At 39.6% G+C, this 17437-nt stretch overlaps 2 protein-coding genes across 2 annotated transcripts in view; one reads left to right on the top strand and one right to left on the bottom strand.

Annotated features, from left to right (window-relative positions):
- Positions 1-1758: 1758 nt before the first annotated feature.
- On the bottom strand, positions 1759-4841 carry LOC117942322 (extracellular calcium-sensing receptor-like). The gene is made up of 6 exons (XM_034867734.1): positions 4600-4841; positions 4220-4508; positions 3382-4137; positions 3073-3300; positions 2827-2950; positions 1759-2666 (listed from the first exon to the last, which is right to left on the bottom strand). Exons 1-6 carry the CDS (start codon positions 4839-4841, stop codon positions 1759-1761), a joined length of 2547 nt encoding a protein of 848 aa, XP_034723625.1.
- Positions 4842-13961: 9120 nt separating this feature from the next.
- The window catches only part of LOC117942321 (extracellular calcium-sensing receptor-like), a 4056-nt gene continuing 580 nt past the window's right edge, over positions 13962-17437 (top strand). Inside the window, exons 1-6 of the mRNA XM_034867733.1 lie at positions 13962-14093; positions 14267-14564; positions 14681-15475; positions 15637-15864; positions 16038-16161; positions 16809-17435. Of these exons, the coding sequence (XP_034723624.1) occupies positions 14005-14093; positions 14267-14564; positions 14681-15475; positions 15637-15864; positions 16038-16161; positions 16809-17435 (2161 nt within the window). The 5' untranslated portion in view covers positions 13962-14004. The remainder of the gene's footprint in view (positions 14094-14266; positions 14565-14680; positions 15476-15636; positions 15865-16037; positions 16162-16808; positions 17436-17437) is intronic.

Below are 17437 nucleotides of genomic sequence, written 5' to 3'. Positions count from 1 at the left end.
CATTTATGTTTTTTGGGCCGTGTGCGATCAGACACAAAATTAAACCATTTATTTATTCATTCATTGTTATAATTCAGTGGTTGTTAGCGTGCATGTTAGTGTAGTAATGTGCTTTTTCCTGTGTTTTTTCACTGTGATATAGCTTTAATACTACTTAACAAAACCTTGAATACATGCTCAGTTACGCTTGCTTGTGACCAGTGATGGGAATAACGGCATTATAAAATAAGGGCGCTCTATTCAGTAAAGAGTAATCTAATTGACTGCTCTTCCCATGTTAATAAACCTGTTACCATTGCTGCTGAAAAATGTGTTGCGTTACTATAATTGAAGCTGTTTTTTCATCAGACCAACTAGATTTCTGAGCCGAGAGGCAAAGACTTTTTCTTCCTTGGTTAGAGGGCAGTGCACTTGACAAGCGCATAAATGCTAACGATTGGCTGAGGTTGAGTAAAATTTCGTGGTAAGCCAATCAGAGGTAGAGTTGGGTGGGTGTCATAAGCACGGACACAAAACAAGGAACACAAGCGAGTGAGTCAACGAGAGACAGGTATGGCGTCATGGAATCAAGGAGGGGTGATGAGGGTGTAACCTTTCCTGCTAAAGATTTCCCACCTTGGTCAAAAAAAACAGGCACTATGACTCTAAAGTGGCTACTCGCTCCAAAGCTAATCACGGTCACTTTCTCACTACTCCCTCGCTCTTACACACACACACACACACACACACACACACACACACACACATTTGCACTACAAAGAGTGTATATATTTGTTATTTATTTTTGCTATAGTGCTTAACAAGCATTATTTAATTTTGCCCAGTTGTGACCTGTTGAGGGGCAATACATATCAAAAGTTTCAAAACATCTGTATTGTTTGTATCGATCCACTAGACATAATATTTACATACATGGCATCTGATTCGAGGCTAGTCTCACTTTGTCCGAAAGCAACATTAAAATAGTTTAGGTTTGTGTACATTGTTTCTGTTAATAATGTATTGCATTAAGTGTCCATTTCATTATAATTTTCAGATTTATCATAAATGGAACATGCACATCCACTTCATGTTCCGTTAAACTGTTCCGTGTAACTAATTACTTTAACAGTAACTTTCCCAACACTGCTTGTGACTTTTGGTTGCCCTTTCAATCCACAGACAATTATTGTGCCATTAACTCCCAACTTGATTAAATTTTTATTTCATGATCTACTGTTTATTTTGAGGTACTAAAGACAGAACAGTCTGTGTGGGAGAGGCTATAGTGTCAAGATCTGGTTCTTTTCTAGTTGTATTTTATATAATAAAAAAGCCTTTTTACTCACATTTTCATAAAAAATCTGTATATTGTACTTGTGTGACGACATACAGTAAATGGTGAAGGCTTGCACTGTATACACTGAAGCACCGTTTTGACCTGGTAATAAAATTTGAAAATGAATTAAAATAAGGAGGCAGGAAGTCAAGGATAGTTTTTAAAGTTTTTATTATTTGTACGAAATTGAAATATAGTTATTAGCGATTTTTTTTTTTACATCTGTATTGTAGCAGCAGATATAGATTAAATCAATGATCTAAAAGAAGTAAGAGCTTAACTTACAGTCAACAATGTTGAATTGCCTTTATCCTAAAGTTTGTTGCTTTGTAGCTTTTGTGTAGATTGTGATAACAAAGGAAAGCTGAATAAAACATATCAATGAATAGTGTTCTCAGTTCAATGAAAAAATCCAAGGCACGCCGCAAGCTCATTAAGATTTAATTGGATCCCATTTTCCCCATCAGATGTTTTTTTGTGTTCAGTTTAGGTTTGAATACAATAATGAAGCATTTTGGTGCAAATATAGAGAGAAGCAGCCCATAACTGGAGGCCAGAATAGCAAATATTTCCACAGCAACAGTGAACTTCCCAGGAGAGCTGACATATGCTGGGATAAATGTTATCCAGACTGCACAGAATATCAGCATGCTGAAGGTGATAAATTTAGCTTCATTGAAATTATCAGGTAACTTTCTAGCCAAAAAGGCAAGTACAAAACATAGGACAGCAAGGAGCCCTATGTATCCTAACACAACCCAGAACCCCACAGGTGATCCCAGCGCGCACTCAAGAATAATTTTGTCCTTATAGTGTTTCATATTCTTGAAAGGAAAAGGAGGATTCATTATCAGCCAAAGTATGCAAATTAAAACCTGTATAAGAGTGAACATCAGAACAGTAAGTCTCTGCTGTGCGGGCCCAAACCATTTCATAACATTTCTACCTGGAAGTGTGGCCCTGAAGGCCATTAACACCACTATAGTTTTCCCCAGAACGCAAGAGATACAGAGAACAAAGGTGATGCCGAATGCTGTGTGTCGCAGCATGCAGGACCACTCAGAGGGTTGGCCTATGAAGTTCAGAGAACACAGGAAACACAGAGTCAAGGAGAAGAGCAGCAGGAAGCTCAGCTCAGAGTTATTGGCCTTTACCAAGGGAGAGTCCTTATTGCGCAAAAATATAGTGGCCACAATTAACGTGAGAAGTGCACCAAACAAAGTGAAAAACACAAGTATTATACCCATAACCTCTGTGAAGTACAGGAACTCAACATTTTTCAGTACACATGCATCTCTGTTTTGATTGGACCAGTACTCCTCAGGACACTTTTTGCAGTCATTAGAATCTGTAATAGAAATATTGTCAATAGTATTGTAATTGCATCACTTACATCCTAAAAACGTAGATAAGAGACTTTACAATAGTGGATTTCAACATGAAACACAGAGTGTGGAAAGTAAACAATGTACACAATTTGTCATAGTTAAGGTCAGCAGTACATATACCTGTGCAGTTGCTGATTTCTCCCTCTGCACATGGTATACAGTCATAGCAGCAGACTGGCTTTCCTTTCTGAAGAACTTTATACGTTCCAGGATGACAGCTCTCACTGCACACTGACACAGGCAACTTTGAATTAAAAAAGATAACAGCCATTAAGTTTTCAATAATCATTCAAGATTAAATATTGCCAAACTATCGGTCAAATTCCTGCATTGCATCAATGTTTTACTGTAAATTATGATATTTGCCTCTCTCTTCTCTCCAGGCCAAATTATGGCTTTGGTCTCAAGGACAAACTTCTGTCCAGGAGGTAGGGAGGCGTCATAGTAGCCGACAGGTTTAAACTGGATTGAGTCATCTGATCCACGTTGCCAATTCACCACTTCATACCGAGCAACAGCTGCTCCAGTGCTATCAAACCACACCTGGTCCCCGTTCTTAATGGTAAAATTCACCTGCTTTAAACACTCCACCATCTAAAAAGCAGTAAGACAATATGTCAATATAGAAATGACCAGAGCTAAGAAATAAACACTTTAGTATTCTGTTCTTTTTACCTGCCAGGGAGTAACCTTAACAGTGTGGTCACAACCCTGACTTTTGAAGCACTTTAGAATGATATGCAGAGAATGGGCCACCGCATAGACAGCTTTGTAGATGTTACTGGAGTATCTCAGCTCTGCCACATCATCATCGTAATTTATGAGGTCAATTAAATCGTTTTTGTCTTTGCAATGTTGTGTTTCTGTCATGGTGGACCCGTTTGTCTCCTTGCACTTAAACTCTGTCTCCCAGAAATCTTTAATTAAAAAATCATCCAGACCACTGATATTGGCCTTTTGCACAGCAAAACCCAGTGAACCTCCCAGCACACTAAAGCTGGTAGGAGTCACAAGGCTGTCAGCAGTGATCCAGGCCTCCACACCAACGAACTGCAGACCTGTGATGTTGTGCAGACTCAACTGCTCTAGGAGGTTGTTCATCTCTACATGGGCCAGGAAACCAACAATGACCCGGGCAGTGCTCTTTCGGATCACTTCTACCACTTTTAAGAGTTTTTCTGGTTCTTCCCTGTGAAATTTCTCTGTATACGCCACACACACTCCTTCTTCCTGGGCTGCAGCAAGGAAGATGGCCATGCCATTGTTGCCATATTCACTGTCGCTGTTGACTGCCCCGACCCAGGTCCAGCCAAAGTGCTTGACCAGCTGGGCAAGGGCTCTGCTTTGGTGGAGGTCACTGGCAATGGTTCGAAAGAAAGAGGGATACTCATTTCTGTTGCTCAAACATTCACACGTTGCTGAATGACTTATCTGAGAATACACAAAGATAGAGAAAGAATTAGAAAATGTTGCATGCAATATACACATTGATAAACACAGACATTGATCTTACCACTGGTATTTGAAATGGTCCAGTAGTGCGGGAAAGCACAATGGTTGAGGAGGATTCAGACTCCCCGATAATAGCATGAACAGCTGATTGACTAGAACAGCTCTTTCCTACAGTCAACTCATCACCATTCATCAGGGCCATCACAGCACGCATTGAGGATAATGTTGAGCCACAGTTGTCATAAACACGGTATCCGATAGAAACATTGGGAAGAAGAAAATCACTTTTGTTTATTTCCTCAATTGCAAAGATCATGGTTTGGGCAAATCTAAACTCCCTGAGGTTGACACTGAGACAAGAGAGGAAGATAAAAAAAAGAACAATGTATACACTGTAACTGAACTTATTGGAAAAAAAAATTCTACAAATTTTGAAATTACCTCGAACATGTGAGACGTGTTGGTTTCTCTGTAAAGGAAAGTGTAGGTTCTGGGATTTTGCTGTGAATGGAAAAGGCTCCCCCGATCATAACATCTCCTTCTTTCGACAGCAGAGGTAACTCTAGACTCCCCAGGATCTGGCACAAAGGAGGTTCCCGATTCGCTGCTTCATCCGCTGCTCCATCCACAGCTCCAAATGTCAGCAGGAGCCCCATGAAAATCTGCCTTACTATCACTGACATTTCCACTCCCAAATGTTGATGGAGAAAATCTATCCAGTCATGCAACATTTTATAATCTCAGTTGACGGCAGGGTTAGCCTCTTACTGTACTAACCAATCAGTGATACCGGACAGTCTTGATTGGGTCTCGGAATAAAATTATTGTGTGACATAATTTTGCCATGGCACACCTGCCTTATTTTGTTTGGTTGAATCACACTAGAGTTTGTTTTCCCCCTTGGTCTGATTCGTTTAGGCAGGTGGGAATGCACCAGTCGTACTTGCATGCCCACCAAAAATGGAACAAACTGGTGGAGATGCAATACATGTGCACTAGCCTAGAACACAGGACATTATTCCTGTATTTACTTCCTTGCTCTGCTCCAGACACATCTGACCCAATAAGATGAGGGAATGTTTTTGCACAGTTTGTAATGGTGCATTTTGGTAAGCTTGGATTTTTCCAGGTGAGAAACAAAACCGAACCAAGGGGAAACCATTCCAAAATTGCAACTCATCAATTGAGTCGGACCAAAGCAAACAAACTATAGTTGCATAAACGCCCTGACTATTGGATGCTCTAAGTATATTTAAAGCTTCTGTCTATCATTATTATAAATAAAACAGTAGACAACAGACTTTTACTTGTAACAGTGTATTTTTACATGGTGGTTCATCTACTGTTTCCTAAGTAAAGTATATGCGTAATTCCTCCACTAGATGCCACAGGCTTGAAAACAGGATTAAAGCCATGATAATGTAGCCTACTATAGGACCCTAAACAGGAGAAGGGGTTTAATTATTCTGTTTACAAAATAAGATATCTTATGAAAACAGATATCTCGGCTGCAAAACCGATCCAGTGAGTGCTGAAGGTCGCAGGCCGATGCATCAGGACCACATCATCTGCAATGATGAGATCCTGAGCCTACCAAATTGCATCCCCCCCACTCCCCGACTACGCCTCGATATCCCGTCCATATACTACAAACAGGATTGGTGACAAATCGCAGACCTGGCAGAGGCCAACCCTCACCTGGAACGAGTCCGACTCACTGCCGAGAACCCGGACACAACTCTCGCTTTGGTCATACAGAGATTGCATTGCCCTGGGAAGGGGCCCCCCTCACCCCATGCTGATGCTGAATAACCTATGACAGCAAACAAGATAAAAAGCCATTTTTATGTAGTTTTTATTGATGCTTTGCCCTGGTTCTGAATTACCAGTGAAGTCACAAAATGCCATGGCACACCTGCCTTATATGATGATCACTATGTGTTAGTGAGTATGCCGGTAAAAAGTAGAGGGAGATTTATATTGGTCTAGTTGTATTTTACTTTTCATTTAAACGTTTTCTTCTTTAGTTATGGCTAATACTGGGGCAGGGCCATCACAGAAAAAAAGGAAATACCTGTAAATGAAGAAAACCTAAAAGCTAAAAAGGAAAGTGAAAGACAACGTGCGTTACAAGTACAATTTTGGTCGGGTTTTCAACAGACGGAGACTGTCATGGGATTGTAAATGATTCAAAACTGCCCCTGAATTGGCCCTCAGGTATGTTATATGTCTATTTTATTCACAAAATTACTTTTGCAATCAACATAAAATGACGTCCCACTTCTATTTAGCGCGGATGTGTTATTTCTTTTAGTCCATTATTGTGTAATCACTTAATATTTTCTTTTCCCCTGTCCTCCAGTACTTGTGGAAAGGGTCCTTGGGTTTCATGAAATGTTCTATATTAATCAAAGTTATTATTATTACGTTGGTTGCTACAACAAAATCTTAAGGCTTTGGCTAGTAACACAGTGACAGTAATATCGTCACCCACTTTAACTGACTATACTATCCAGGCTTATCGAATATCGTACACTTGGAAAGTGACGATGCATCTGTAAGGTATTCTCTCAGCAAAATATTCATTGCAACTACATGACCTCGCAGTAAAGCTAATTAAGTAATACAGAGGGTAATACAGCATCGTAAAGAAAAGACCTTTACTACAGCAAGTGTGGTAAAAATACTACAGCTTCTGTCCAAATGGACCGCTAAAATTAACACAAACTGAAAGTTACACATGACCACTTTAAACCTTCTGAACCTGAGAGACTCGCCCACAAGCAAAAAAAAGCACCTCTGATTCATAGTTTAATCATTTTATAACCATTAAAGATCACCAAACGTTGCAGCTAAAAGCTAACGAGTTAGCGGTTACGGAGGTTGCTTCCGGTGTTCCGGTTTAACGAGAGTCCATGTTAACTGGCAACCGTCAGCCAAAAGCGTCTGTTGTTGTCGTAGTGACGACAGCTGTTGAAAACGGGAAGAGAATACGTAGCTGTCCGCATGAATGCCTTTTTGTTAACTTGTCATTAAAATGTAAAACATAACGACGTGTACATTACGTCTCTGATTTGTCTTTGGAGTGTAGTCTGAGGAAACTTGTCCAACGCGTTAGGAACGTGGTTTGCTGTTAAGGAAAACAGAAACACAGCGTTGCTGTTCCTGTTAATGTCTAGAATACGTTTTATTAAACACACCTTTTCGTCTTCAGAGCCTGTTGAAGTAAACACATGTCACGAAGAAAATTATTTAGCCCTTTTAAAAGTAGAAAACAAATGAAAGTATCAACTTGGATTTGCTGCCAATCCAAGTTGATACCAAACTCGTAGCTGCCAATGTGAAAAAATGTAGAAGTTTCAGCGGCTTAACGCAGCGCGCCATGGCATCGTAAAGGGAGATAATGGGCATGGCTTCGAATCAACTCAAACGTCACACAGCGTCTCTTAAAATGAAGAGGCAGCTAGATCAACTGGTGACCACACCACAATGCGTGCAAATAACTCACAAGTTACTCTTGCTCAGAAATTGTCTTCATTTTGTTTGATTCCCACAACATGCACGCCTTGTATGTTTGTCAATTGTAAGCACGGTCAAAACAACCCGAAACTCAAATTTGCATCTCTGACAAAACAAATAATAAATAAACAGGATTTCACATAGGCCACACGTATGTGCAGGATGAATAGTACAGTACAGATGCAGAACAGTTAGTATGTACAGTCATCAGACAGGAGCTCAGGCAGCCGTACTTTACAGGCAGTAAATGGGATAAGGGTTTTGTAGTTCATTTGCAGCTGAGAACTGAGTGGTGACCAAATAGGTGTTAAGTAGCCTATAACCTCAAGGTTGAAGCTACTAACACAAATAGGTTATATCATTTATATTAATGTTAGTAGCTTAAGGCTACAGTGGTAACAACTGGATCTTACTTCCTCCTGTTTTGAAGATATGATGTATGAGATAGCTGAGACTTATTATTTGTGTTGTCAGAGATGGACATTTGATTTGACGGGTTGATTTGACCATGCTTACAATTGACAGGCGTGCATGTTGTGGGAATCAAACAAGATAAACACAATTTCTGAGCAAGAGTAACTTGTGAGTTATTTGCACGCATTGTGGTGTGGTCACCAGTTGATCTAGCTGCCTCTTCATTTTCAGAGACGCTGTATGACGTTTGAGTTGATTTGAAGCCATGCCCATTATCTCCCTTTACGATGCCATGGCGCGCTGCGTTAAGCCGCTAAAACTTCTACATTTTCTCACATTGGCAGCTACGAGTTCAAATCCAAGTTGATTCTTTCATTTTTTTTTCGACTTTTAAAAGGTCTAAATAATTTTCTACGTGACATGTGTTTACTTAAACAGGCTCTGAAGACGAAAAGGTGTGTTTAATAAAACGTATTCTAGACATTAACAGGAACAGCAACGCTGTGTTTCTGTTTTCCTTAACAGCAAACCACGTTCCTAACGCATTGGACAAGTTTCCTCAGACTACACTCCAAAGACAAATCAGAGACGTAATGTACACGTCGTTATGTTTTACATTTAATGACAACTTAACAAAAAGGCATTCACGCGGACAGCGACGTATTCTCTTCCCGTTTTCAACAGCTGTCGTCACTACGACAACAACAGACGCTTTTAGCTGACGGTCGCCAGTTAACATGGACTCTCGTTAAACCGGAACACCGGGTCTTTCTAACCTCTACAGTTTCTATCCAGCCTTTTTCGGGGTCGTTGAGCATTAAATCCAAACCGTTACATCCAAGATTTGTCCACTTTGTGTCCATAATTCATTTTTTGCTTATTTCTGCCGCTAACTCCCGCTGCTCCGTGCCTGCTCTGTGTTTATAGAAGAAAAGGAAGCCGTATGCCCATGTGTCAGAGACAACAGGCTCGTTCGAGATGAGCCAGGTCTGCGCAGAATCGATCACCGGCGATCGGCGCCCGTTGCATGCCGGTTAGATTTGTGTCCGACTTGATCCCGACTTGCTCTGACGTCATGCACACGTGGGCAACGGTAATCTCACGAGAGCAAGGCGGCCGCAGTTCTGAGACGCAGTCGGCGCAGTTGCTTTTCACCGACTGCAAGACCCAGGCGGACCCAGAGCATGCTGGGAAACGCCGGCTTCTCAGCTGATTTAACACCTGATTGGTTTAAACCACGATGACGTTTAATATAAACTTTTGTAGTTTTTGAATCGGGGGGATTTTAATTGCTATTTGTCTGATTTAAAGACTTATTCTGTACAGAATAAGTGTTGTGTGGCTGATAGTGACGTTTACAAGTCAGAGAAACTAAATCTGTTCAGATCACGGATCATCTACAGTGTGTTGTTAATTAAAATCAGCAAAGGCTTTCATGTAGAACACTTTCACAGCTACTCTGTCATAATCAAAACAACTAGAGACTGTGTACAAGCTGATATGTGGGTCTGGTTATATTTTATTAAATCGGAATCGCACCACAGTCCTTTTTGTCACTTCCTGTCCAGTCTGAAGGCGGCTGGAATCGGCTGGAAACTGTCCGACTTTCCCGCAGCTTTTTTTCCCCGCCCCCGCTGCTGCCGCCTGCTCTCGTCCACTTTACAGGCGAGGCGCAGTTCATCTCGAACGAGCCTAGTGTCACACAAAGAGTATGGAGTCCTAAAGAGGTCAATCTTTTTAGTCACACTATGGTCACACTAGTCTAGTGTGCGATCAAAGATGCTATGGCGGAACAAGATAGATTTCGACCCTTTTATAGAAGAAAATGGCCCCACTGGTTTGAAATTTGGCATATATCTGGGCCTTTTTTGAAGAAATGTAGATAGTATGTGCTTTATGTGAGTTATATTTATCATGTTAATTTTTGTATATAGGAGAACTGTTTTTGACACACAAATGCTTGCGCAGCATTGCTGTGGGTTTACTACCAATAAATATGTAAATATTATGTTGATTGTTGGCATAAGTAAATGTCATGAGGGCAAAAGTGTCTGGACTTTCTTTGAAAAAATTTATGTTATTTGTCAACTGTATAAATTATAATGATTATTTCTTCAGTGTGACTCCCAAGACATATGAGAAGTGTTTTAGAGAAGAAAATGACTTAGCTTTTTCTGCTCTGTCTGTGATATCAATACATATCTTGAAGACTCATGTTCCGTTTTATTTATTTATATATTTGTCTTTAAGGTCCTACAACCATTTTTATCATTCAGTGACCTCACTGCAAAATATTCTTATAACCCAGTTTGTCCTGAAAAAATAATGTTCCTATCTTGACTGTAGGCAACAGGGTTGATGTTTTACAAGCTTTTTTATTAAATAATTAAAGACGGACAATGAACTGTAAAAATGGTCTTAGGGTTCAGAGGGTTAAAGGCAGTTTTTGAATATATTTAATATACATGTCTTTGTCAGGATGCACAATGGTATGCATGCTTATGTACACAGTATGCACACATTTATTGAAATGCTTCTCCAAGCTAGGAGTAGTTAGGCTTATTTGAATACGTGTACCAGTATATTTATATCTTCAACTGTGTTGAACACGTCTTACAGGTTAGGAGGAGTGTACACTCATAAAAATAATGATGCTTTTGTTGTGAAATATCTGCTTTAAATCGTACAAAATGGGTTTAAAGGTTGTTCTCAATGAAATTTATTCCCTCTTTAACACCTTGGTCAATGCTATTGGCAGTGAATGGTGACTGATTTTTTCTTTATTCTGTCATTTTCTTCCCTTTTTTTCCAAATATATCTTTGCAAGCCATAAAGATTAACTGTAAAAATACTAGAAGCAATATATTTGTGTGTTTACACAATGGTAATCCTCATCAATTTATTACAGTTAAATCATTTTGCACATTCAGATTTTATTTTCTATAATTTGACCCTACATGTCACATTATTCTTAAGGAACTCTGCATTTGGAAAAGGAAATTAAATTTACACTTTTGACAACTGATTAAAATAAACAATTCAACACACCCGATTAAGCACGGCATTTGACCATATGATATTTAAGTTGGTGTTATTGATATTTTTCAGTCAAAGGGATGTTTATTAGTCAGCTGATGTGCCTCTTAGGCTCCTCTTTAATTAAAAAGAAATTGCTGTTTGTGTGCTAGATGCTTGTTAGTTTATGAAACACTTTTCTCCAGAGGTTATGTCTTTTGGGAGCTGATTTAGTAGGAACACATGTGATAAAGTGCTAGTGCCTCAGGCTCTTCCCACTCATAAGCGGTCTAACAAGCTAACAAACTCCCTCTAGAGATCCGTGTCTCCAACGTGGCTGCACACCTGTCCTCTCAGCTCACACTGGAAACTTCCCGCTGTTGCATCATAATCCCCTTAAGATCTCTACTGGAGAACTTGAGGCCTTTGTCAAAACTGTGCCCTGGAGCATTTGGCCATGATGATGCCTTTTAAACTTAACAAACTTTACTATTGAATTAAATAAAGAAAGACATTGAATACCATTCAATGTGTACCATTTTTATGCCTTTGTTTTTAAAATGTGGGAAGGGTATTCAACACTTAATGTGATTTGCTAAATGGTTGACAGGACAACCAGTCTAAAATAGACCACAAAGTTTAGTTTTGAAAATTACTTTAGAATGAATAACAGATGAAAAATAGGGTATTGCGGCCTTTGCCTGTTCTCCCCATGTTCTGGTTTTCTATTGAACAGTGTAGTAGCACATTGACACTATCTATCTATCTGATGCCCAAAACGACATGGTTACCCAAACATCACACCAATGTATCACCACTGAACCTATTATCCCAAAACCGTGGGCATAATATGCAGCTGCAACACTGTTCTGTGAAGACTGTCCACATGATTTATTTGCTGCAGGGATTTTCTCCCATTCAACTACATTTTTATTAGAAAAGTTGGGCACTGATGTTGGGTGGTCTGGCCACACAGTCTGTGTTACTATTCAAGCAAACAAAATATTTAAACCAAGGTTTTCTAATGGGGTTAAGGCCAGGGCTCCATGCAGGTAAGTCAGATTCTTCTATACTAACCTCCGATTTCAATGGACCTTGCTTCATGCAGGGCAACATTGTCATTTTGAAAGAAGGAAGGGCCTTTACCAAATGGTTGCCACAAAGTTGCATGTTTATTGTCTGAAGAAAACAGATTCTTACCAGGGGGACTAATACCTTGTGGGGTACTACTGCATGGACAGGGGGTACATGAAAGATTGTGGAGAACCTCAGCTAATTTGAAAAATGATTAAAGTAACATAACACAATGCCTTCTCATGAATGGGTTTGTCCAATATTGGACAGACATGTATGTACACCCATACATGTGCTCCGTGTAATTAGCTCAGTTTGATGTCGCCAAATCAGAGGTACTTGGTAGCGATGACAGATACAGTTTCAAGAACAGGGACAGGTAAAGGTTTAGGTACAAATGGCTGGAAAGTGAGGCATTGGCCCAGAAATGTATTGGAGGGCTGATAAGAGAAAGTAGAGACGGGCGAGCAGGGATGAACAAGAGTCAAGTGACTGATACATGTGGTAGAGTCTGAGCGCATCTTGTGAATGGATGGAGAATGGCAATGTATGAGCAATGTTGCTACATTTTAAAGGCCTAAATTAAATATATAGTTGAATATCATCTGCAAAGTAGTGATAGCATATACCTTTTAAAACAGACCCATTGTGTGTTTAATGGGAAGCATGTATTAGGTAAACAGAATATGAGCAAGAACACCAACAAAATCATGTGATCTAATCTAATCAGATTAGATAAAATGAGAATGAATAGTTGCCAAAGCAATTGACAAACTTTAATCAGAAAAATAAAAGGAGAACCAATGCAGGGCTGACCAAGAGATACAGGCCCACTGCTTAACTTTGTTGATCACAATCATATGGTCCAAAGTGTCAAAAGCTCACCTGACACACAGATGCTTTGTTATCAAAGGATTAACTGAAAAGCAGTCATTTGAAACGTTATGGAAAAGGGCTGGGATTTTCAAAATTTACCATGCAGGTAAATGGATGCGCCATCTGTTTATCGTGTTTGCCATTATTGCTTTGAATGATTGGTCGCGGCGGCCAAACTCCTTTGTCATGCCCATAGCTGTCAGGAGCTCCTCACCGGGAGCTGGTTGGTTTAGTCTGTTGCTGATTTGACATAAACACATTCATTTGAAGCATGGCAAGATGGATTTTGTGTGACCCTGCGATTCTTTTGTCCCAGATCCAACATAACCAAAACAGAACACATCTCGTGTATGACAATGCAATAAAGATACAATTGGAGCATGTGGCTGTTGGCTATGAAAGTCAACTTGGAATCAGGCCCTTCATTTTGGAGGAGAAAAGGTTCAAGACTAGAAAAGGACAGTGGAAAGGACTATGGACATGTGATGACACTCAGCTAGGTCAGCTATCCAGGCGCCCCCAAGATTACATTTTTAATAGCTGTTTTTAATAAATAGTGACATGGCCATAATTGGAGAAAATTAAAAAAATGGAGAAAGCTTTCATACCTGTTGTGTTTGCCTAAACCCCAAACCCTTTTGCTATCTGGGAACATCCTTCATCTTGCAATACCTTGTAATTCTACAGAGATGACACATCTATTTATATGTCCCATGTTGCTTCAAAATGTACAAATACCAGTGCAAGTTTTGGAGTTAGATTACAGTACATGTGTTGCCACCCAGTGTTTCAGCTCTAGACAATATGACGTCCACACAGATGTGGCCAGAACAGGGTTGGGCACTCTTACAGGTGTTGCTGGTGGCATCTTTCTCTCAGGCTGAGGAGCTGGTGTGCAGGCAGACAGGGGATCCTGAGAACCCCCAGCTATCTAAGAATGGGGACATTATGTTGGGGGGAATATTCTCTTTCCACACCAGCTGGAAAGACAGACAGGACAACTACACGGAAAAACCATTGCCACTGGAATGCACCAGGTAAATAATACTGAATTAATTTACATTTAAACTGTATAAATAACAAATTCAAACTTATTAAATTAGAATTAACATTCCTTGTTTTGTAGCTATTTAATAAATATTTTAATTTACTATGCGATTGTTTCTATTTCATTAGCAAATTCCAACTATTTTTTACTGTCTGCATCAAGTTTAAATTTCAGAGATTTCCAGTTTGCCCAGGCTATGCTCTTTGCCATAGAGGAGATTAATAACAGAACAGACCTACTGCCTGGTATCTCTCTGGGCTATAGGATTTATGATGCTTGTGGCTCCATTGCCAGAAGTGTGAGGGTGGCACTAGCCTTGGCTAATGGTAATGAGGTGTTATCTGCACCCACAGAGGCCCCATGTACCAGACCTGCAGAAGTGCAGGCCATTATGGGAGAAACATCTTCATCTCCTTGCATGGCTGTAGCTACTGTCATCGGACCCTTTCATATCCCAATGGTGGGTAAGCATGCAATTGGAATTAATAGTTTCAGCTGGTTATAGTAAAATAAGGTTTTAAAATTGTTTCATATTTTCCATCTTAATCTTTGGGTATTTTTTCTTTTTTCTTTTAGATCAGCCACTTTGCCACGTGTGCTTGTCTGAGTGATAAAACTAAGTACCCATCCTTCCTCAGGACAATACCCAGTGACTATTATCAGAGTAGAGCCCTGGCTCAGTTGGTCAAGCACTTTGGTTGGACTTGGGTTGGAGCTATTAGAACAAATGATGATTATGGCAACAATGGCATGGCCACTTTCACAGAAACCGCCCAGCATCTGGGCATCTGCCTAGAGTACTCTGTAGCTTTCTTTAGAACAGATGCACCAGAGAAAATACAAAAGATAATTGACATTATCAAGGCTTCTACTTCAATGGTCATTGTCGCTTTCCTCTCCCTCATGGATATTGATCTGCTAATTCAAAAGTTTTCTTACCACAACCTGACTGGGTACCAGTGGGTAGGCAGTGAGGGCTGGATATTTGATTCCCAAACTGCAGCCATGGATAGGCATCACATTCTGGATGGTGCCATAGGCCTGTCCATCCCCAAAGCCCATGTCAGTGGAATGAGAGAGTTCATGATGGATGTGAAGCAGCTTAATTCATCTAGTAATGAAATGTTTCCAGAGTTTTGGGAGACATTATTTAACTGTAAGTTCAAACACAACAAATCTTCAGCAAGGAATCAAAAAGAATGTACTGGCCATGAAGATCTGACTGGATTGCAAAACAGCTTCACTGATATGTCGCTCATGCCTATTTTTAACAATCTCTACAAAGGAGTGTATGCTGTGGCCGAGGCACTTCATAATATTCTCAGATGTAACAAAACCTGTAACAACAAGGTGCAGCTAGATCCATATACGGTGAGTTGAAAACCAAAGACTTTAATTGTAGTTTTAACACCATGTTAAAGACTTGTTTAAATATAATAAAACATAACAATTGCAGTCAGGCTATCATGCAGTTGAGCCAATAGGCAACAACTTTGTCGGATAATGACATATATGGATCCATATCTTCTTAGATTTTACAGCACATAAAAAAGATTAAGTTCAAAACAAAGGAAGGAGATGATGTTTACTTTAATGAGAATGGAGACCCAGCAGCAAAGTATGAAATTATAAACTGGCAGCCAACAGAACATGGCCTTGTGGACTTTGTCACAGTTGGTCTTTATGATGGATCTCTACCTTCAGACAAACAGTTGAATTTACATAGTAAGTCTGTAATTTGGGCCAAGAACTCACAACAGGTAAGCTACTATGTGATAACTTTAACTGTTAAGTACACTCTAATATTGTATAAGTTAGTAGTTATTGTTATTGAATGATAATATTTAGTTTTCATGCATGACAAATGCAATAACGGTTGGTAGAGTGAACCTCCATACATATATTTCTCATAGTTCTTTTTTTATCCACCCAGGTGCCTTTGTCAGTTTGCAGTGAGAAATGTCCTCCAGGAACTCGCAAGGTTCTCCAGAAAGGAAAGCCTGTTTGTTGCTATGACTGTTTAAGATGTTCAGAGGGAGAAATAAGCAACATGACAGGTACAGACAAGAAAAGTCTTAAAATGTACATGTTCAAATTGTTTTTGAGAAATCGTCCTTTAATGTGATTTAAAAAGTTTTATGGGACTGTGCAGGGATGATGTCGTAAGCATGTAGTGTTAAAATCAAACACTTACATAATTTGATCATGAATCAGTTAAACTAAAATCAGGCAAATACTGATACATAGAGTAGGAAAATGGTCATTGGTCAGATAACTAAAAATGACTAAAAGGCCAATAATATATTCTCACCTCCTCCAAGAGGTGTCTGAGCATGGATCTCAACTTCTGAGGGTTTGATAACTCTCCGTAAAACTAAGTGAAGTAAACTGTTTTTGTGCCACAGAACTGAAAATTGACATTTGAAAAACAGCATTATACCAACTAAGAAATAACACATATACTGCTTATTAAAATAAAAATAGAAAAAGAGAAATCAATAAATAATAACTATTTGTACTGTGTGTTGCATTTATAAGAACAAGATCATTCATGATGATAAAATGTAGCTATGATATGGTTGTTCAATTTTAATCTGGTAATCATGTATTGTCAGTCTTGTATGCACAGAAAAGATACAAGATTGAAACCAAACAAAATACTAATATATTAGGTCTAATAACTGCTTTAATATTATATTTTCAGATTCCATCACTTGTGTGCGATGCCACCCTGAGTTCTGGTCAAATGAGAGAAGAGATGCTTGTGTGAAGAAGGAGGCAGAGTTTCTATCATATGAAGAGATTATGGGAGTGCTGCTCACTGCAGCATCCTTATTTGGAACATGCATCACTGCTGTTGTGGCATTCATTTTCTTCAGATACAGGAAAACTCCTATTGTCAGGGCCAACAACTCTGAGCTGAGCTTCCTGCTGCTCTTCTCCTTGACTCTGTGTTTCCTGTGTTCTCTGACCTTCATAGGCCGGCCCTCTGAGTGGTCCTGCATGCTACGACACACAGCATTCGGCGTCCCCTTTGTTCTCTCTATCTCTTGTGTTCTAGGGAAAACTATAGTGGTGTTAATGGCCTTCAAAGCCAGACTTCCAGGTAGTAATGTTATGAAATGTTTTTCGCCTGCACAGCAGAAACTCACTGTTGTGGGTTTCACTCTAATACAAGTTATCATATGTATCCTCTGGTTAACAATTTCTCCTCCTTTTCCATTTAAAAATTTTGATCAATCTAAGGACAAAATTATCTTACAGTGTGCTCTGGGCTCAGCTGTAGGTTTTTGGGCTGTACTTGGGTACATAGGACTTCTGGCCATGTTATGT

The sequence above is a fragment of the Etheostoma cragini genome, chromosome 3, assembly GCF_013103735.1.
Source record: "Etheostoma cragini isolate CJK2018 chromosome 3, CSU_Ecrag_1.0, whole genome shotgun sequence".
Lineage (NCBI taxonomy): Eukaryota > Metazoa > Chordata > Actinopteri > Perciformes > Percidae > Etheostoma > Etheostoma cragini.
Note: the sequence above shows the minus strand (reverse complement) of the source record. Positions and strands in the feature narration are given on the sequence as shown.

Excerpts from the sequence above, each read along its gene's own strand:
- LOC117942322 (XM_034867734.1), bottom strand. The coding sequence starts at position 4,841 with ATGTCAGTGATAGTAAGGCAGATTTTCATGGGGCTCCTGCTGACATTT. Across the intron at positions 4,138-4,219 it reads GACCATTTCAAATACCAGTG|ATAAGTCATTCAGCAACGTG; the intron begins GTAAGATCAATG and ends GTGTATTCTCAG. Across the intron at positions 2,951-3,072 it reads GGCCTGGAGAGAAGAGAGAG|TTGCCTGTGTCAGTGTGCAG; the intron begins GCAAATATCATA and ends TTTAATTCAAAG.